This window comes from Perca flavescens, chromosome 14 (genome assembly GCF_004354835.1).
Source record: "Perca flavescens isolate YP-PL-M2 chromosome 14, PFLA_1.0, whole genome shotgun sequence".
NCBI lineage: Eukaryota > Metazoa > Chordata > Actinopteri > Perciformes > Percidae > Perca > Perca flavescens.
Genome location: NC_041344.1, coordinates 3,331,474 through 3,352,657, shown reverse-complemented (window position 1 = coordinate 3,352,657; position 21,184 = coordinate 3,331,474). Strand labels below are relative to the sequence as shown.

Sequence of the window (21,184 nt, the reverse complement as noted above, 5' to 3'; positions counted from 1 at the left end):
CCAAATGGTAAACACTGTGTGTGTGTATGTGTGTGTGTGTTAACATGTGTGTGTGTGTCTGTGTGTGTTTGTGTTAATGTATGTGTGTGTGTGTCTCTGTGTGTGTGTTAACATGTGTGTGTGTCTGTGTGTGTGTGTCTCTGTGTGAGTAGGTGTGATAACGTGTTCGTGTGTGTGTGTGTCTCTGTGTGTGTGTCTGTGTGTTAACCTGTGTGTGTGTGTGTGTTTCTCTGTGTGTCTGTGTGTTATCATGTGTGTGTGTCTCTGTGTGTCTGTGTGTTAACCCATGTGTGTGTGTGTGTGTCTCTCTGTTTGTGTGTGTGTCTCTCTGTTTGTGTGTGTGTGTGTGTGTGTGTGTCTGTGTGTTAACGTGTGTGTGTCTGTGTGTTAACCCACGTGTGTGTGTGTGTGTGTTAACATGTGTGTGTGTGTGTGTGTGTATCTTCTGCCCTGCAGTATCAATGACAACTCTCTCCTGTACGCGGCCAACAAGAACAGCGTGGCCTCCATCCACAAACTGCTGAGTAGTCCGTCCACTGATGTCTTCGAGAGAGGTAAACTAGGACTTCTGCTATTCCTGTTGCTATGGCAACAACATTTACCACCCAATAATCAAACCTGTGTACCAGCCGAGTCTTTCTAAATCTACATTTTAGGCCTTAACCCACAGGCAACGTTTGGTTTTTCTGGGTCTAGATTTAAAATTAAAACTTGATTTTTTGGTCACTTTTTTTCAACATTTTTGTCAAACATTTAGCAAACAAACAAAAAGACATTTCCGGAACAAACCAACTGCAATTTTCAGGGATGAGAGACAGAGAGACATCTGTACAAAGCTCAAATATGGTTTTATTTTTATTTTTGGGGCCAAAATGTCTCCTTTAATAGTAAAGCTTGCTCTGCCATGGCCTAGTTTTTGTTGCTTCTTTCGCATTTTTTTGTTTTTGTTTCAGTCGTTCCCAATACACGGGCACTGATTGGATTAGTGATTTTCATTTACTCAGATCAGATAGTATTCATAAAGTAAAGTCAGACAGTAATAGTAATAATACATCCGAGACATTTCTAAAAACTGATAGTTTTCATAGAAGAATGACATCACATATCAGTCATTTTAACATTTATTTACTTTGTAAAGGACATAAAATGGATTTTCTACTTTTTTGGCTTTCTCTCTGTTTCCCTGTTAACAGATATGACGTAGTCACTGATGGTAGGTACCGTAGCAACAGATACATAAATTAATCGTCCCCCCCCCCCTCTCCCTCAGGGGCTCTCGGCGAAACGGCGCTGCACATCGCCGTCATGGCCGACAACCTGGAAGCCGCCGTGGCTCTGATGGACGCAGCTCCCGATCTCATCAACGAGCCGATGACCGCCGAGATCTTCCAAGGTGGACACGCAGGAACTCACAGACACAGCAACAAGCACACACACATCACGGGGTTCACAGGTTTACTTAAGATAAGATAAGACAGGGCAAGATAAGATAAGATAAGACAAGGTAACTTAAGACAAGGTAACATAAGACAAGGGAAGATAAGACAAGATAAGATAAGGTAAGGTAAGATAAAATAAGGTAAGACAAGATAAGACAAGATAAGACAAGATAAGACAAGACAAGGTAAGATAAGATAAGATAAGATAAGGTAAGACAAGATAAGATAAGATAAGGTAAGGTAAAATAAGATAAGGTAAGACAAGATAAGGTAAGATAAGACAAGATAAGGTAAGATAAGGTAAGACAAGATAAGGTAAGACAAGATAAGACAAGATAAGGTAAGATAAGGTAAGGTAAGATAAGACAAGACAAAACAAGACAAGACAAGACCAGACAAGACAATACAAGATAAGGCAAGATAAGACAAGGCAAGGCAAGGCAAGGCAAGACAAGACAAAACAAGACAAGACAAGACAAGACAGGACAAGACAAGGCAAGGCAAGGCAAGGCAAGGCAAGGCAAGACAAGACAAGACAAAACAAGACAAGGTAAGATAAGACAATACAAGACAAGACAAGACAAGACAAGACAAGGCAAGACAAGGCAAGGCAAGGCAAGGCAAGACAAGACAAGACAAGACAAGACAGGACAAGACAAGACAAGGCAAGGCAAGGCAAGGCAAGGCAAGGCAAGACAAGAAAAGACAAAACAAGACAAGGTAAGATAAGACAATACAAGACAAGACAAGACAAGACAAGACAAGGCAAGACAAGGCAAGGCAAGGCAAGGCAAGGCAAGACAAGACAAGACAAGACAAGACAAGACAAGGCAAGGCAAGGCAAGACAAGACAAGGCAAGACAAGACAAGACAAGACAAGACAAAACAAGACAAGGTAAGATAAGACAATACAAGACAAGACAAGAAAAGACAAAACAAGACAAGGTAAGATAAGACAATACAAGACAAGACAAGACAAGGCAAGGCAAGGCAAGGCAAGACAAGACAAGACAAGAGAAGAGAAGAGAAGACAAGACAAGACAGGACAAGACAAGATAAGACAAGACAAAACAAGACAAGGTAAGACAAGACAAGACAAGACAAGACAAGACAAGACAAGGCAAGGCAAGGCAAGGCAAGACAAGGCAAGGCAAGACAAGACAAAACAAGACAAGGTAAGATAAGACAATACAAGACAAGACAAGAAAAGACAAAACAAGACAAGGTAAGATAAGACAATACAAGACAAGACAAGGCAAGACAAGGCAAGGCAAGGCAAGGCAAGACAAGACAAGACAAGACAAGACAAGACAGGACAAGACAAGATAAGACAAGACAAAACAAGACAAGGTAAGATAAGATAAGACAAGACAAGACAAGACAAGACAAGACAAGACAAGGCAAGGCAAGACAAGGCAAGGCAAGATAAGACAAGACAAGACAAGACAAAACAAGACAAGGTAAGATAAGACAATACAAGACAAGACAAGAAAAGACAAAACAAGACAAGGTAAGATAAGACAATACAAGACAAGACAAGACAAGGCAAGACAAGGCAAGGCAAGGCAAGGCAAGGCAAGGCAAGACAAGACAAGACAAGACAAGACAAGACAGGACAAGACAAGACAAGACAAGACAAGGCAAGGCAAGGCAAGGCAAGGCAAGGCAAGACAAGACAAGACAAGACAAGACAAGACAAAACAAGACAAGGTAAGATAAGACAATACAAGACAAGACAAGACAAAACAAGACAAGGTAAGATAAGACAATACAAGACAAGACAAGACAAAACAAGACAAGGTAAGATAAGACAATACAAGACAAGACAAGACAAGACAAGACAAGACAAGACAGGACAAGACAAGATAAGACAAGATAAGTAGGGATGCACCGAATCAAGATTTTTGGGGTTTGGCCAAATACCGAATCCACTGGTTAAGTTTCTGCCGAAATCGAATACCGAATCCTCCTCCCATCCTCAGTCCATTAACTCAGTGAACACATTAATGAAGCAAACAACATCCACAGCCTCTAAAATAGTTAAATGTAACAACTTAATGTTGCATGCACACGCTCTTTTCACATCGTAGGAAAGCACATCGCTATCGCCAGATGAGTGACAATTTTGTTTGGCAAATTTTCACCAACCAGTGTATGATGAATAGGGTCGGGTACCGTTTGGATTTTTACCATTCCGATGCCGAACCGGTACTTTTAAAACGATTCCGATTCCTAAACCGATTCTTGAAAAACTGAAAAATGACTTTTATTGGAGTCATCCACACTGCTGAATGATAAGTTTCTGCAAACTGCTACGTCAGACGCGCATGCGATGCACGCTCCAGCTGACAATAATAAATAATAAGCAGATATTGCGATGTAAGATTACAGGAATGTCTGTAGTAATATCATATAACTTATATTTGTAAAATCAGGTACATTTTAGGAACCATGAAAGTCTAGCGGCGACCTCTGGGCACGGATCCCGCTGCCTTTTCCATGCAACAGCAGGCGCACAGCGCCACAAAGAGCACCGTCACAATAGACGTACTTAGGGACCGATACCAACTATTTCTAAGCTATTAATCTTTAATACATTTTTTGCTGTTCAACATATAAATTTCAAACCACTTCCAAATCCAAATCTCTCTCCATCGTGTCATGCTGTAAATTCATATGGATTCTGATTGGCTGTCAGTGTTTTTATCGTTCATCTAATCTCTCTGAAAGTGATCCCAACGACATCGTAACTCACTGTCGTTGTCGTTGTTATAGTTGTGGTTTTTCAAAACTCTAGATTTATAGCTATCGTTCTCGGTGTTTACTCCAGTCAAGGGACACACATGGGATAAATCTGAGCCTCACTTACACAACACAGGTAATGAAACGTAACGAAATGAAAGTTGATTTACGCTGTCTCAGGTGTAACTCCTCTCCACATCGCCGTGGTGACGCAGAACATCAGCCTGGTTCGTCATCTGATTGATCGCGGTGCTGACGTGGCTACACTGCGAGTCACCGGTCTGTTCTTCAGGAAGAGTTTACGAGGACTCATATACTACGGTAAGTCCCAACGCTCTCTGTAAAGGAGACCACTTAGGGGACCACTAAGGTCTATATAAAAGAGACTTCAGATACAGTATTAGGGGACCACTAAGGTCTATATAAAAGAGACTTCAGATACAGTATTAGGGGACCACTAAGGTCTATATAAAAGAGACTTCAGATACAGTATTAGGGGACCACTAAGGTCTATATAAAAGAGACTTCAGATACAGTATTAGAGGACCACTAAGGTCTATATAAAAGAGACTTCAGATACAGTATTAGGGGACCACTAAGGTCTATATAAAAGAGACTTCAGATACAGTATTAGGGGACCACTAAGGTCTATATAAAAGAGACTTCAGATACAGTATTAGGGGACCACTAAGGTCTATATAAAAGAGACTTCAGATACAGTATTAGAGGACCACTAAGGTCTATATAAAAGAGACTTCAGATACAGTATTAGGGGACCACTAAGGTCTATATAAAAGAGACTTCAGATACAGTATTAGGGGACCACTTAGGTCTATATAAAAGAGACTTCAGATACAGTATTAGGGGACCACTAAGGCCTATATAAAAGAGACTTCAGATACAGTATTAGGGGACCACTAAGGTCTATATAAAAGAGACTTCAGATACAGTATTAGGGGACCACTAAGGTCTATATAAAAGAGACTTCAGATACAGTATTAGGGGACCACTAAGGTCTATATAAAAGAGACTTCAAAATGTACATTTGGTCAACAGGTGAGCACATCCTGTCTTTTGCTGCGTGTGTTGGGAACAAGGACATTATCTCCATGTTGATCGACGCAGGAGCCAGCACCAGGGTCCAGGATGAGCATGGTATGTAGGGGTAACCCCAACTAATGCACCAGAGTCCAGGATGACCGCGGTATGTAGGGGTAACCCTGACTAATGCACCAGGGTCCAGGATGAGCATGGTATGTAGGGGTAACCCCAACTAATGCACCAGTGTCCAGGATGACCGCGGTATGTAGGGGTAACCCTGACTAATGCACCAGGGTCCAGGATGAGCATGGTATGTAGGGGTAACCCCGACTAATGCACCAGGGTCCAGGATGACCGCGGTATGTAGGGGTAACCCCGACTAATGCACCAGTGTCCAGGATGACCGTGGTATGTAGGGGTAACCCCAACTGCACGTGAGCCCCACAGTACACCTCCATCTTGTACACTTAAAACTGTTTTCCTAACAGCATATGGTTGGGAAGCTGGGTCCCGGTCTTGTGGTGGCCAACCATGTTGGACGAACTGTGCCACTCTGGACAACACAAGATCTCTGCTTGTCCATCTGCTCATTTCAGCTGCCGATATGAGGGCCACATTCTCCATCATCAGCACTTGTTCCTCTTGCTCTCTCTTGACGGACTGTTGAGGCAGAGGGAGTCGACGGTTTTTTTCCTGGCTTGTAAACAATGTCATACTCATACGCTCTCAAAGTTACTGCCCATCGCTGTATACGAGGAGAATCCATTTGGGGCACTGACTTAATTTCATTGAAGAGAGACAGTAAAGGTTTGTGGGTCAGTGCTAGTGACAAACCTCCTTCCATATAAAATACTTGGAAATGCTGAATGCCAAATATCACCGCCAGACCTTCTTTGTCCAATTGAGAGTAGTTCGCTTCAGCTGACATTAGTGTCCTAGACATGAAGCTGATCGGTCTCTCCTGTCCATTTTGCATGCGATATATATATATATATATATATATATATATATATATATACACAGCCCAGAGACTCAACGAGCGCCCGCAAGTACAGCATATGGTCAAATGACCTATAGATTGACTGAAGAGCAAGCGCTATTAAAACAGAGCAATGAATAAGAGAAATAAAACGTTTTTATCTTATCATCACTAGAAATGCAGCTTCGGCAAGTATCTCACTATCACATACGTTATCAATGTTCAGATTTAGACACAACAAATGAAATCCAGCTGCAAAACAAAGCTGAAAGTTAGAAGATAGTTAGTTAGTTAGTTAGTTACGGCCTTTTGATTATTAATGGCCTTCTCTTCCCTCTTCTTGTCTCTTTTTGTATCCCCTTGTTTTTCTGTCTAGGTAACACAGTGCTTCACATTTTGGTTCTGCAGCCCAACCGGACGATTGCATGCCAGGCTCTTGACCTGATTATGGCACGCGATGCCGAGCTGGACCAGCCAGTGCCAATCGATATGATGCCCAACAACCGAGGCCTTACAACTTTTAAACTAGCTGCCAAAAAGGGAAACACTGTGGTGAGCATAGGCTGAAATCACTGCGTGGTTTGTAATTAATATGTATTTAAATAATTGTGTAAACTGTAAAACTATAAACAAAAAAAGTGTTGCCTCACAGTGGTTTGATCCACAGCTTGGATTTCTCCCTTTACATTAACATTACCTACGTAGAGAAGTCCGATGGGACTGGTGGAAGAGAACAAATTTTGTTTGAATCGCGTCAGTAAGTAGGCTGGCAAGGCTGTTTTATTTACCTTAAACATCTGATAACATGATTCTGTTATTTATTGCAGATGAATTCAGTCATCTATGAGAGGGGGAAGGGCTTTCTATGCTGTGACAAGAGCTTGTGAACGAAACATTAAGTTGTTAATTTTTACTGATTTAGTGGCCAGCCGGCTGGCTAGTTAGCTTGTTCTTAGTTCTCCGTTCAGCTTCATCTCTATAAAGTCCAGTTCAGACCAATGAGACGTGATGGTGTATCATCTCCACAGCAAAAACTCTTAAATGTAATCACAGTTAGTTATAACAATATCTTATTTCAACAGTAAATTGCTGGTAAATGACAAAAACAACCACTAGATGAGAAAAGGGTATTTTCCAATAATTTTGAATGCACCGAGGCTGGCGAGGCGAGTTTCAAGTGAACGCACTTGTGTTGTTTTTAGGACAACAGCAGCTGCAGACTGTTGGACATCCTGCTGTTGGAATCCTCTCCAGTGAAATACAGACACACATCACACCGTTCAGCTGTCAGCATTTTAACCGTGTTTAATCCAGCTGCTAGCTAACTGTAGGCTTACCTGTTGCCGGGTGTAGTGTTAACTAGCATCCCATGCAGCAATGCTTCTGTTGCCTCTAATGTTTGTTTCTGACAAACATTCAGAAAACAGAGCATTGCATTAGCACCGAAATGAGGCAGCGAAATCCACGTTGCTATTCTGTCTGGTAGACACCGGTGGTTTAGACACCATGCCGTATTAGCACTGGCCTCGGTACCCAACCCTAGATATGGCTTTTTGTTAGATATCAGCCTTGCTAACAGCATTGGAGCAAACTCTCAGGGCCATATATATATATATATATATATATATATATATATATATATATATATATATATATATATAGACATTTACATTTTATATAGTGACAGTGGAAAGACAGGAAAGAGGGAGAATGATGGGGGATGACATGCAGCAAAGGGCCGCAGGTCAGATTCGAACCCAGGCCTCTGCAGGACTCGGCCTACATGGGGTGCACGCCGTTACTGGGTGAGCCAGAGGTGCCCCGATTGACAATTTAATTTGTCTCTGTTTATTATGTGTCTGTTCTTTTTTTTTTTTTACATGTAAGAAATAGTGTAGAAATAAAATAGATTATGGCTCATTTTATTGTAGCTGACTTTACAAAATGACTTCTCTATTGGCTGTTGAAACAAGAGACGTTTCTTACGTTCTAAAACCAGCCTCTGGAGACTCCACCAGCTGAGTCACAGTGACACCATCAGCTGGTTTTAGTCCAGCTGAGATGGGCCAGTTCAGACCGATGAAACGTTCTCCGCGGCGTTCTAAAACGGTTTTGTCTCGTCGGGAATCTATGGTCTGAACTGGGCGATGTTTAAAGTGAATCCAGTAAAACAGCCTTGCCAGCGTTCCACAACTACACATATGCTCTACAAGTACAGTTTCGGCTGTATCATTTGTGGCCCCTTCAATAATTGCTCTTAAGAAATGTCGTGTTTATTGTCTACTAATCTTATCCTCACTGGCATGCTTCCTTCTGTCTCTTTCAGGTGTTTCAGCACCTGGTCAATAAAAGGCGTGTGGTCCAGTGGAATATGGGCCCCCTGACCTCCATGCTGTACGACCTGACGGAGATAGACTCATGGGCCGACAACATGTCAGTGCTGGAGCTCATCGTGGTCTCTCCCCATAGAGAGGTACAATCGTAGAAATCAAATGGATAGAAAGTCCATTGAACTGTTTGGCGCTAACGTTAGACCAAGCTGCAACTGGTCTGCAGACTGCAATGACAATTCTGTTACGTTGATTTGAATGGAAATGGAAATGTTCTTTCTATCCATTTTATTTCTATGGGTGGATGTGTGTTTTGTTAAATCCCTGACTGGTCTGAAAGAATGACGTTGATACGGAAACTCTAAAGGCAAGGCGAAAAAAAAGTTGAACTCATACGTACGACTTAAACTTCCTTTTTTGGCCATTTTGGCTTTTACATTCCACACGTATATGTGATGCTGAGGAGAAATGGAAAACTAATTTTGTTTTGTTCACCAGCCAAGAAGGATACTGGAGCTGACTCCTGTGAGGCAGCTGGTCAGCCTGAAGTGGAACCTGTATGGAAAACATTACTTCAGGTAAAGTTTGACATCTGTAGTCCAATATCTGAACTGTACAAAATGTCCAGTCTTGTTTAACACTGTTTTTTTTATCGCTCTGTTTTTCTGTGTCAGGGTCCTGCTGTTTGTCTACCTCCTGTACATCTGGATCTTCACAATGTGTTGTGTATTTCGCCCTATTATGGACATTCCGGGGAACAACACAAATCCCCACGACAAAACCGTCATGATGCAGAAACCACTTAATGTGCGTAAATCAGGGCTGTCAATCGCTTCAAATCTTAAGCGTGATTAAGAAGAAGAAGAAGATTTATTTATTTATATTAAGACAATGCACATTAATCAACATTTCTGTAAATGCGCAAGTGTTAGCCAGTCGGCTAATTTTCAACTGTAGTCCTAGTTGTTAATTATTATTATTATTATTAAACCTTTATTTATCCAGGTAAACTGTTTGAGAACAACTTCTCATTTACAAACATGACCTGGCCAAGAGGCTACAGAAATAAATGGTAACATACTCCGCAACTATACATATACATGTCATAAACATAACACACAGAACAAGCAATAAAAAAAATTCAAAAAAATATACAGCAAAGAAAAAAAAGAAATAAAATGCTTAAGTATATATGTATAAATATGATTCATGTTTATCAGCAGGAACAGGAATCGACTATGTTGTTTTGTAGGTTAAGCTTAAAGTTGGAAATTGGGATTAGAGACGTAAGTTTCAGAGTATTTTGTAATGTATTCCAATCATGTATTGCTGCAAAGCTGAAAGCATTGTGTCCAAAGGTAGTAGAAGTAGGGGGGGTACTAAACTTAATAAAATTACTTGATCTTGTATAATGGGTGTTATGAGCAGCAATAAACAAACAACAAATATGAGCAATTAATCACATGAGTGTTCTAGTTAACTTGTGATTAATTGCAATCATCTCTACACATGTCCTCTACATGTGGCTGCAATAACACAAAGCGTTCAGGAGATATAGCTTATTTTATATAATATACAGTATATGTAGTATAAGCCATGCTCATGGCTTTAGAGCTAACTTTGAGTTCCAACTATAGCTGAACTGTAATCAAAAGTCTTTCCGACTTATGCCAGAGATCTTCTGTACCAAATTTAGTGAAGATGCTCAAAATCTGTCGGAGGAGTAGGTAAAACACTGATTAGGACTATGTCTGTCGATCAGTTCAAATATAAAAAAAAAAATTAACATGTATTTTCCGGCGAGAAAGTAACCATGTAGATTCCCAAATTGTGATTGCGAGTTCACTAAATCATGGCTATTTGGAAATATCCGCTGACGTTTTTCGGCCCACCGACAAAAGCACACGTCGACAGTATCTTCGTAATACTACTAGGCTACTACTACAACAACTAATAATAATAATAATGATAATAATAATAATAATGGGAAGGATTTTTTTTATCCTTTTGTATTTCTATTTCCTCTCTCCGTGCCTCAGGAGAGTTACGCGACACATGCGGACCACTTGCGGCTGGTGGGGGAGATAATCAGCGTCCTGGGAGCTGTTGTCATCCTGTTGCTGGAGGTGAGACTATGAAACATGCTTTATCTTCTTAAACACTGTGCCGTACCAGGCAACAGTTTGGACACACTTTTGGACTGGGAAAGTGTGTCCGAAACTTGACTGGTTTACTTTAGAATAAAACTTCAGATTTTATTAACTGTGTGTTTTATATGCAGGAATCTTAATGTGTAAAGTAACTAGTAACTAAAGCTGTAACAGATGAATGTAGTGGAGTAAAAAGTACAATAGTTCTCTCTGAAATGTAGCGGAGTAGAAGTAGAAAGTGGCATGAAAAGAAAATGACTCAAGTAAAGTACAAGGACCTCAACATTTGGACTGAAGTACAGTACTGGAGTAAATGTACTTAGTTACATTCCAGCGCTGCTGTACTCCCTCTTCCAACAGATCCCTGACATGCTGAAAGTGGGGGCAAAGCACTATTTTGGCCAGACAGCACTGGGAGGCCCCTTCCACGCTATCTTGTGAGTGGAAAACACATCTCAGCAGTGTAACAGCAAAAACACACCGCACGCTGAAGCGCCGTGAATAGCCGTGAAGCGTAGATTGGTGCCTGATCGCGTGCCTGGCCATTCATACCAGACGCGCAATTCTCCGGGCTGGTCACAAAGCTGTGTGTGTGTGTGTGTGTGTGTGTGTGTGTGTGTGTGTGTGTGTCTCTTTCTCTCTCTGTGTGCCTGATCGCGTGTCTCGCTGTAGTGTAGGGTTTAATATTTTTCCCGGGAAATGGCTGTGTGTTTTTGGTTTGTTTTTAGCCCAAGTAATGTATCGATATCATTCAAATATGCGTTCCCAAAATCCCAAACTGACATTTTTTATATTATTTGTATCATTTTTAGGACTAAAGAACACAGTTTATGTCCATAATCAACACAGTTTGCAATGATCAATTCTGCTGCGTGATCAAGTGAGCTGCGTGCTGCAGCGCTAATTATGAAATGCCAGGTGGGATGTCTGGGACTTGTCTTCTGAAAATCTAGGCAACCCTTAAATAATCAATGCTTTAATGATTTAGGGAGCCTGTATTACCGTAGCTACCGTCGCCTGCATCCATGTTACCGTATGAGAACAATAGACACGCAGTCCTTGCCTTTTTTTATTTTATTTTATTTCCCGTTTCCCGTCATAACCTTTCCCGGGAAACGGGAAATGGTTTTGATCAGATTTCCCGGGAATCCCGTTTCCCGGGATTAAACCCTACTGTAGACACTTCTGAGAAGTCAAGATTGCAAAAATCACCATGATCCTAGGTGTTTTATTTTGAAATATGTTTTATTCTTGTAAAGTATCCGGCTGCACTGTGGTCTTCCTGTATTTGATTCCCTGCCTGGCTCGACACATTCGCATCGAAAAGATGCCGAAACGAGTGCTTTAGCGCGAGGTCCAACCTGCTCCGCGCTTGATTGTAGCTGGTATGAACAGACAGATTGGATAACAGGGGCGCCGAAATTACAATGGCTCCACTTCACGGCGCTTCACGGCTATTCGGTGCGTTTTGGCTGTAACAACGCTCCCTGGTCTGAAATAGCCCTGACAGTAACTTCTGTGTTGTTTCCAGCATCAGCTACGCATTCCTGGTGGTAATACTCTGTGTGTTCAGAGTCTGCTCGGTGCAGGCGGAGAAGGAGGTGATGGCGATGTGTTTAGTTCTCTGCTGGACCAACGTCCTGTACTTCGCCCGAGGTTTCGAAATGTTCGGCCCCTATGTCATCATGATACAGAAGGTAGGACTCGGCCACCCGTTCTCACTCCCAACTCGTAAAATAGGGATGCTTGGTCAGTGTCTCTCAGCGTCAGATACCGACGCAATAAGCATCATTTAGCGCGTGTGTAGAACGCACCAGGCAGAGCAGCAGCTATACCCGGCACTGTAAGATGACGTAGTATTAAGAGAGACAATAGTAGAGAGTAGTATGAAGAGAGACAGCAGTAGAGAGTAGTATGTAGAGAGAGACAATGGTAGAGAGTAGTATGTAGAGAGACAACAGTAGAGAGTAGTATGAAGAGAGACAACAGTAGAGAGTAGTATGTAGAGAGACAACAGTAGAGAGTAGTATGAAGAGAGACAGCAGTAGAGAGTAGTATATAGAGAGACAACAGAGAGTAGTATGTAGAGAGACAGCAGTAGAGAGTAGTATGTAGAGAGACAACAGAGAGTAGTATGTAGAGAGACAACAGAGAGTAGTATGTAGAGAGACAACAGTAGAGAGTAGTATGAAGAGAGACAGCAGTAGAGAGTAGTTCCCTGCAAGAACCAAGCAGGCCTGTCTTGTTGCACCATCCACATCTTATTAAAAACTTGACATTTTCAGCCTGTAACGTTGCTCAGACGTTCCCGTTAACGTTGCACGATGTAACCGCTGTTTAAAGTTAATTGACAGAAAGCGGCATTTGAGGCGAAACGTCTGTCCTTGATATAGACTAGCATACAGTAACAGCTTCTAATGTGTATCACAAACAGTTGAAAACATTCATTAGACATTTAGAAAAGTTAGTTTTTGCAGACTGACCTACCATGTGTCTCATTTCCTCCTAGGTTCTGTTTGGAGACCTGTTGAAGTTCATGTTTCTAATGGTCATTGTGGACATTGGTTTCGGAAGCGGTGAGTATATTCTGGTACCAACAAGTAAATAAAGGTGACCTATTATATAGCATTTTCAGCTTCATACTTGTATTTTTGTGTTTGTTTTCGAACATATTTACATGCTTTAACGTTCCAAAAACACTTCTGATACTGACCACAACTGCTGCACCTGTATTCACCCTCTTTCCTGAGCTCCTGTCTCTTTAAAAAGCCTAGACTGCTCTGATTGGTCAGCTTTCTGCATCTTGCTGCTGTTGTTATTGTCTCGTACAGTCGGTGTCCAGCTTCAACGGAGTATACAGCAGTACTTTGTGCCTTGAAAAACACAGATAGAGGCTTCTGAACCAAATACTACCCAACCGGGCATGTTTCAACAGTAATGTGACCCGAAATTGATGACAATTTAACAACATTGGCAGCCAAGATTGCAGCTTTTACTACCGTTAGCATGAAGCTACATGCAACAGTGTTAACACCGCAGTAGCTTCAAAAACGCTGCAGCAGTTCCTGCCTGGCTAGAGGAGATGACCAATCATAGAAGGCCGGCTTAGAGTTGCGTAACACTCAGCCGAGAGTAGAAAAATACTGTTGAAACCAGCACCTTCAGAACAGTTGGAAATCTGAATGTTTTAGTTCACTGTGATTTTTCTAAAATACGTTTACCTCATTATTTGCAAGCTCTGGCCACGTTTTAACATGAAAATTGGACCTACCGGATGTTATTGGATATAACATTTCATATATGAAAAAATACGAAAGAAATACTTCTCATGCAGCTTGTGAGATTAGAAATGTTTGGAATAAGATGAGTTAAACTTTTCTCCTATCATGTTCTCCTCAGCTCTGTGGATGGTGTATATGACCCAGGCGTTTGCCACCCTTAATGAGTATAGCTACTACTTCAGCACCCTCTGGGCCGAGTGGGAGATCAACTTGACCCTAGTAAACATGCCGGAGAACCCTACCTACGTCACCCCCTTGATCGTCTACGTGGTGCAGGTTGCCTATACTCTCTTCGCCTACATGTGTCTGTTGTATCTAATGAAAGCCATGCTGGTTCCAGCGGTAATGAAGGTGGCCGAGGAGAGAGACGAGCTGTGGAGGACTCAGGTACATACACACATAGACACACAAACACACACAGACACACACACACACACACAGACACATTCACACACACAGATACACACAGACTAGGGATGCAAATTGTCGATTAATTCATTAATCATTAGTTGACTGACTTTATCGATTGATTAACGATTGATAAGCGGGAGAATGTAAATATCTCACGGTATCAATAGTGTCTTAAACATAAAAAGCAAAATATTGCTTATATACTGAATAAAAATGCATGTTATATTGCTCAGTTGATGTTTTATTGGGATACGATACAGATAATGGCATTTATGTAGTTTAACAAAATAAATTATGCACAGCCTGTTTGAGTTTATCAGCTAAATTATCAGCTGTATGTCTCTCTAACGTGAGAAGCACTGCTGACTTTACCTGCCAGTCGTTTCCAATGTAGTAACAAGTGATTGTTATGTAGCTCTCTGTAGTCAGTGCCGTCCAACAATCCGTCGTCAGAACCACCTTAGCCGCGGCTAACTGTGTTTAGCTCAGCCTTCTTGTTTTTGTAGCGTTCTTCCAAGTGGGTAGTAATGGTTGCTCGAGAAGGGATATTATATCCAATGAGAGCAGACTGAGCTTTTTCAGGAGGGAGAGCTTAAAGAGACAGGCACTAAAACGGAGTGTTTCAGACAGAGGGGGAATACATTCAGACAGACTGTATAAGAAGAACAATGTGTATCTTGAACATTAAAGCATGTCAACATGTTCTAATAGAAATCCCCAAAATATATATGAACGTGAAAATGAGTATGATATGGGACCTTTAAAATGCGCTCCCAAGTCTCTGTGGACTTGCATCAAAAGACACAGACACATCATCATGTCCCTGTGCATTGCTGCGTCATGGTAACGAGCTGTGTTGATGTTGTGAAGGTGGTAGCTACGACTCTGATGCTGGAGAGGCGACTGCCCCGCCGCCTGTGGCCCCGACTCGGGATGTGTGGGCTCGACTACGGCCTGAGCGATAGCTGGTATCTCAGGTAAGAACAGAAAATAGCAACGCATCGCACATAAACACACAAAAAACATGCATGAAACATAAGCATACATTATCTCATCCAATGCATTCAATAAATATTTGATAGGGGAGAGCGTGCCTTTGCAGGAGCCCCCAGACTCTGGAATCAGTTCCCTTCTACGTTTTAAGATGGCTCCTACAAAGTTTTTCAGATTGTACAGCACTTCGGTCCACTGCTGTTGTTTTCAAATGTGCTTCATAAATAGATTTGGATTTTGGATTAGGATGAACCTAACACATGCAGAAGTGCCGTTCACCCTGTTACGAGTTGATGAACCACTGAAACGATTTTGGAAACATTATTTTAAGGTAACGGAAATCTTTTAAACTGACCTTAATTGATCTGAAATGAAGAGATTCAGCTGCTGAGAGGCCTATTCCTCATTTAAAATGTTTTCGGAAACACATTTCGGTGAACTATTTTCGTAAAAAAAACAGATCGTATTCCGAATGAGCCGTCATTAGAGTCTGTTTTGAAATCCGGGAGCAGCCAGCCCCACGTGACGCGTTCATCCAATCAGCTGCAGCCATCGCGGTTGTAGGAGGGCGGAGCCTGTTTTCTTTGCTTTGATTGGTCAGTAGAGAGAAACTGGGGGCAAGCTCACTATCGTGCAATGCTGGGCGATCCCATCCGTGAAAACAACGCGTATATGGACACTATGAATGCAAAGTGTTTTATATAGGAAGGACTAAGAGGCGTTTACAGGACCGTTTGGCAGAACATAAATATGCAATTTGCACGGACAACATGAACTATCCTATGGCGAGGCACTACAGGGAACACCATAATAGTGATCCATCGACCGCACAGATCTGTGGAATTGATCATATTCCATTGTCACTGAGGAAAGGGGACAGACAAAAACAACTAAACCAGAGAGAAAGTTTCTGGATTGATAAACTGCAGGCTACTAGTTATCCAGGCTTAAATGAAGAACTTGATCTCAGTGTTTTTCTTTAAAACCATATTGTTTATTTTTCAATCGGGTCCATTTCTATTTGTATTTGTGCTGTACATGTTTTGTATTTTGAATTTTACCTTGATTTGTAGTCAAATACACTGGTCTATTTATGACCAATGAGGACATCTATTGGTCATTCTATAACCCTACAATTTTGAACCCTCCTCTACCAAAATTATGGCTTTTCATTGGCTGTGTTTCTTGATTGGTCTGTTTGAAAGCGTATAAGAAGGTCTCTTCCTGTTTGGGAAATTGATTGACTCCCTGACGAAGGCTTGTATGCCGAAACGCGTCGGGGTACTTTAAGATTTATGATGACTAGGCCATAAATAAAGGCTCTGTATTTTTCTAAAAGAGAGTGCCTTGGAGTTTCCTTTTTGGTTTCTACATTATGATTATCCCTTCCAAAGAGCACCTCAAGCTAATTTTTTGAGTCCGGGAAGCGCTCCGCTACAGACATTTGATGAATCAGAAATGTTGGAACAAATGATTGTAGAATGTTTGGCCTGATGGACCAAACTTTAAAAGTTGTTCTGCTTGTCGCCTCGCTGACAGACCAGACAAAGCATGAATTCAGACTTTTCACATCTCCTCATCAGGATGTTGTTGTTTTTGGCTTACTTTTCATCCGTCTGTCGTTGTTTACTTCCTGAAGAAGTAAAAACAAAAGAAGTAAAATAGTTTCTTCAAACTTAAATCAGCAGGAATAAAAAGACAAATCAACGTTGACCCTTTCAGCTTGTCTTTAAAGTGTGCTGGGTGTCTAACGTTTATTATTGCCTTTACTAGAGTCCAGACGGACCAGAACCAGGACCAGGACCAGACGCTTCAGGACCAGGACCAGATCCAGGCCATGCAGATACAGCAGCTGCAGTTCATCCGAGCAGAGCTGCAGAAGCGCAGGACTCTGATCCAGAAGCTGATTCAGAACCGGACCCTGACCGACTCAGGCTCACAGATCTTCATCTGAAGATTATAAGGAGCCTATTTTACTTTGTCCTCGTTGCCTTGTCGTTCAACTTTAGTAATCCAGGCTCATGTCCCCGATGTGAAAGCTCCCTTACTGCTTTATATTCAATGATATTTTGGATATATTTTGAATGTCATCTCTTTTCCTTCTCATAGGATAAATAAAGCTATTCACATCCTAAATTGGTGCATAACAGTGTATCAGAATGCAGGAAATTAAGTCTTTGGCGCTCAAAATAACCCTGGGGGAGGACACCCAGACCTCACCCAAAAGCCCATTCTGAGCCAGGATTTGTTTCATATATACATATATATATATATATATACAGTATAGTCACTACAATACATAGACTACACTACTGCTGCTGATACGGCCGAGCTGTGACAGAGGCCTGTAGCCAGCGACAGGAAGCCCTGTAGACTGTAGAGGCTTAAACAGCAAGCAACCGCCATTCGGCGTGATCGAGCTCTGTAGCCGATGTCGCGTGACCAGCCGGCAGTCTCCTGGGATGGTACGACATCTGACGTCTTGGTGCACAGACATTATCGGCACGATATCATCCGGACCCGTTCACGAGAACGCGCTGGATTGGGACAGAGCAAACCAAACGGCTGAAAAACGCTGCGATGGAGGATTTTTATTTTCCGTTTGGTTGGAGCAAATGAAGCGAACTCCAGATGTGGAAGCAGCCTGAGTCTGAATGTCTCAGAAATGTAAAAACTAAATGAAATAGTAAGAAATGGGATGTTCTGTTACTTGCATCATTTAAATAAGAAGCACAAATGTTCATAAATGTGCTGTTTTTGGATTTTTTTATCTGCTTTTTTCTCCGTCTTGATTTTATTGAAGCTCTTTTGTTTTTTAAAGATGATTTTTGACTTTCTACGGTAACCCCGGGCACCCACATTGTTCAGGTACTTTGCCCGAGTATTTTCCTATGTAGATTTATCTTTAACTTGTGTTTTTGGTTATTGTGCACATGCCAAATAAAGAACCTTATTGAATGCACCATCTTTTATTTTGATGCAACTACTTTTGTACCTTGACTTGTAACCAAGTATTTTGATCGGACTTTGGTTTCTAAACAGTGAAAATGTAACATACAACATATATAATATATATAAATATATACAGCTTTTTACTTTTTTCAGGGTATTTGTTGGGTTTGTTTACATGATGCTGGGCATCTCCTGTCTGTCTGACTGTGTGTGTGTGTGTGTGTGTGTGTGTGTGTGTGTAAGTATATTACAATTATTCCATAGGAAAGTCTCGTGCTGTGAAAAATTGTGGTCAAAAGCTTTACAAGCTAGAACGGCTTTCTGATGGAATTTTGATAAATTAATTGGCAATTTATTTGGCAGAAAATTACATTTTAAAATAAAAGAAAGACCTCAAATTTTGGGATAAAATACCAAAATGACTCAGGGTTTTTAACCAATTCACTTTCAAGGTGTTCACAGTGTCAATGAAATATAGGTCTTCAATACCTCCTTCTGCTTTACAACTGGAAAGTACATTTTTCTTTAGAAATGGAGCAGCAGCCCTGCCCGCTGCAGAGGGCCGAGAGTATCGAAACAGCAGTTACAGCGTACAGTACATGTTGGCAGGACGGTCTGAAACGTTATGCACGGTTTGTTAGTAAATGTGAGATGTTCGAGTCACACACACGTCTCGTCTTCATATCAGAAACAAGGAAATTAATTTGACCCGTTCTCTCTCCCGCTTGGTCAGTGGCTGCACGTGGGACTGCTGGGATTGTCGCGAGTAATGAAAATGCGACAGGGGGTCAACCAACATCTCCACTGATTGGTCCGGGCCCGTAAGCACCGCTTACCTAGCTTACCGATAGTTACGCGTCTGTGTGAGCACATGAAACTCAACTCTAGGTTTTGCGTGCGCACATGAAAGTTTCACGTGAGCACATGAATGTTTTGTGTGAGCACATGAAACTAAACTTCAGAATTTAGTTTCATGGGGACATGAGCAAAAAAATAAAATATGCTCATGTTGTACTCTTAATTATATTAAAATGACTGTGTACCTTTTACAATAATGCCACAACAACAATGTCCAACAGTTAAACAAAAACTAGAAGACATTATTTCGAATAGAAAAAAAATCAGATAATCCCATGCTTTTACATGACCATAGTTTGTTAGGGGAATAGTTTATATATTGTCTCTGCTGCCACCCTCAGGAATGCTAGAACAACAGCAGGCAAACTGGTTTAGCCCAGTGCTTGACTCTAATAAGTCTCTACGTGCTGATCGACGGCTCTAGTGAAACAATAGAAAATAAACACATATAGTTACCTATCAATCTTCAAAATAAAAGTAACCAGCCATTTTGTTATGTAAAAGCTTTTATTGTGAAGCAGTAACACCAGGAAATGTTGAGTGTTAAACAATATCATCATGAATTATTTCTCTGGCAAAGTGAAAAAAAAGAAGAAAAAAAACTCATGGGGCTTTTATTTTGAAACTCAGCTACTTCTCTGCCCGGAAGTTCTAACGGAAGGAAAGGTCCCAAACTGCTGGATGTGGTTTTAAAAGCTGAAACGAAGCTACACAGAGCAGGTCTGTTGTTGAAACGCGGTACATGTTGCTACAGCTAACGTTAGCCGCTAGCAGCTAGCTCCAGCTAACGTGTTGTTTGTTTGTTTGTTTCTCCAGCTTATTGTAAAGCTAACGTTAGCCGCTAGCAGCTAGCTCGCGCTAACGTGTTGTTTGGTTGTTTCTCCAGCTTGTTGTAAAGCTAAGGTTAGCCGCTAGCAGCTATCTCCTGCTAACGTGTTGTTTCTCCAGCTTGTTGTAAAGCTAAATGTTAGCCGCTAGCAGCTAGCTCCTGCTAACGTGTTGCTGTTTCTCCGTATTTTGTCCAACCCAGGTGGGCCAGCAGTGAGTGTGAAGAGAGACTTTTCTAAACTCTGACATGGACTCTGAGAACAGTCAGCACACACAGTCCTCTCCCTGTTCCCTCCACCAAGGTAACAGAACCAGGCTGCTACACACTGGAAAGGCTCTCTGGTATTAACACTCACGTTAACGTGTGTGTGTGTGTGTGTGTGTGTGTGTGTGTGTGTGTGTGAGAGAGTTGTGTGTGTGTGTGAGAGAGTTGTGTGTGTGTGTGAGAGAGTTGTGTGTGTGTGTGAGAGAGTGTGTGTGTGTGAGAGAGTTGTGTGTGTGTGTGAGAGAGTTGTGTGTGTGTGTGAGAGAGTTGTGTGTGTGTGTGTGTGTGTGTGAGAGTTGTGTGTGTGTGTGTGTGTGTGTGTGTGTGTGTGTGTGTGTGTGAGTTGAGAGTTGTGTGTGTGTGTGTGAGAGTTGTGTGTGTGAGAGGTGTGTGTGTGTGAGAGTTGTGTGTGTGTGAGAGTTGTGTGTGTGTGAGGTGTGTGTGTGAGTTGTGTGTGTGAGAGGTGTGAGAGGTGTGTGTGTGAGAGGTGTGTGTGAGAGGTGTGTGTGTGAGGGTGTGTGTGTGTGAGAGAGGTGTGTGAGGTGTGTGTGTGTGTGAGAGAGGTGTGTGAGAGGTGTGTGTGTGTGTGTGTGTGTGAGAGGTGTGTGTGTGTGTGTGTGAGAGAGAGGTGTGTGTGTGAGGTGGTGTGTGTGTGTGTGTGTGTGTGTGAGAGGTGTGTGTGTGTGTGTGTGTGAGGTGTGTGTGTGTGTGTGTGAGGTGTGTGTGAGGTGTGTGAGGTGTGTGTGTGAGAGGTGTGTGTGTGAGAGGTGTGTGTGTGAGAGAGGTGTGTGTGAGGTGTGTGTGTGTGAGAGGTGTGTGTGTGTGTGTGTGAGTGTGTGTGTGTGTGTGTGTGGGTGTGTGGTGAGAGAGGTGTGTGTGTGAGAGAGTGTGTGTGTGTGTGTGTGAGAGGTGTGT

General features: G+C 41.9%; 1 protein-coding gene and 1 long non-coding RNA gene across 2 annotated transcripts in view; both read left to right on the top strand.

The window, feature by feature from the left end:
- The first annotated feature begins 1,339 nt into the window (after positions 1-1,339).
- On the top strand, positions 1,340-17,584 carry LOC114567648 (transient receptor potential cation channel subfamily V member 5). Its single transcript, XM_028596755.1, has 14 exons — positions 1,340-1,393; positions 4,362-4,502; positions 5,238-5,336; positions 6,578-6,753; positions 8,528-8,674; positions 9,030-9,109; positions 9,206-9,338; positions 10,571-10,657; positions 11,042-11,118; positions 12,213-12,378; positions 13,191-13,257; positions 14,081-14,349; positions 15,244-15,350; positions 17,140-17,584. The coding sequence occupies exons 1-14, from the start codon at positions 1,372-1,374 to the stop codon at positions 17,318-17,320; spliced, it is 1,752 nt and encodes a 583-aa protein (XP_028452556.1). The 5' UTR covers positions 1,340-1,371; the 3' UTR covers positions 17,321-17,584.
- A 2,236-nt stretch (positions 17,585-19,820) lies between these two features.
- The window catches only part of LOC114567684 (uncharacterized), a 16,060-nt gene continuing 14,696 nt past the window's right edge, over positions 19,821-21,184 (top strand). Inside the window, exons 1-2 of the long non-coding RNA XR_003694220.1 lie at positions 19,821-19,896; positions 20,207-20,306. This is a non-coding gene — a long non-coding RNA (uncharacterized LOC114567684). The remainder of the gene's footprint in view (positions 19,897-20,206; positions 20,307-21,184) is intronic.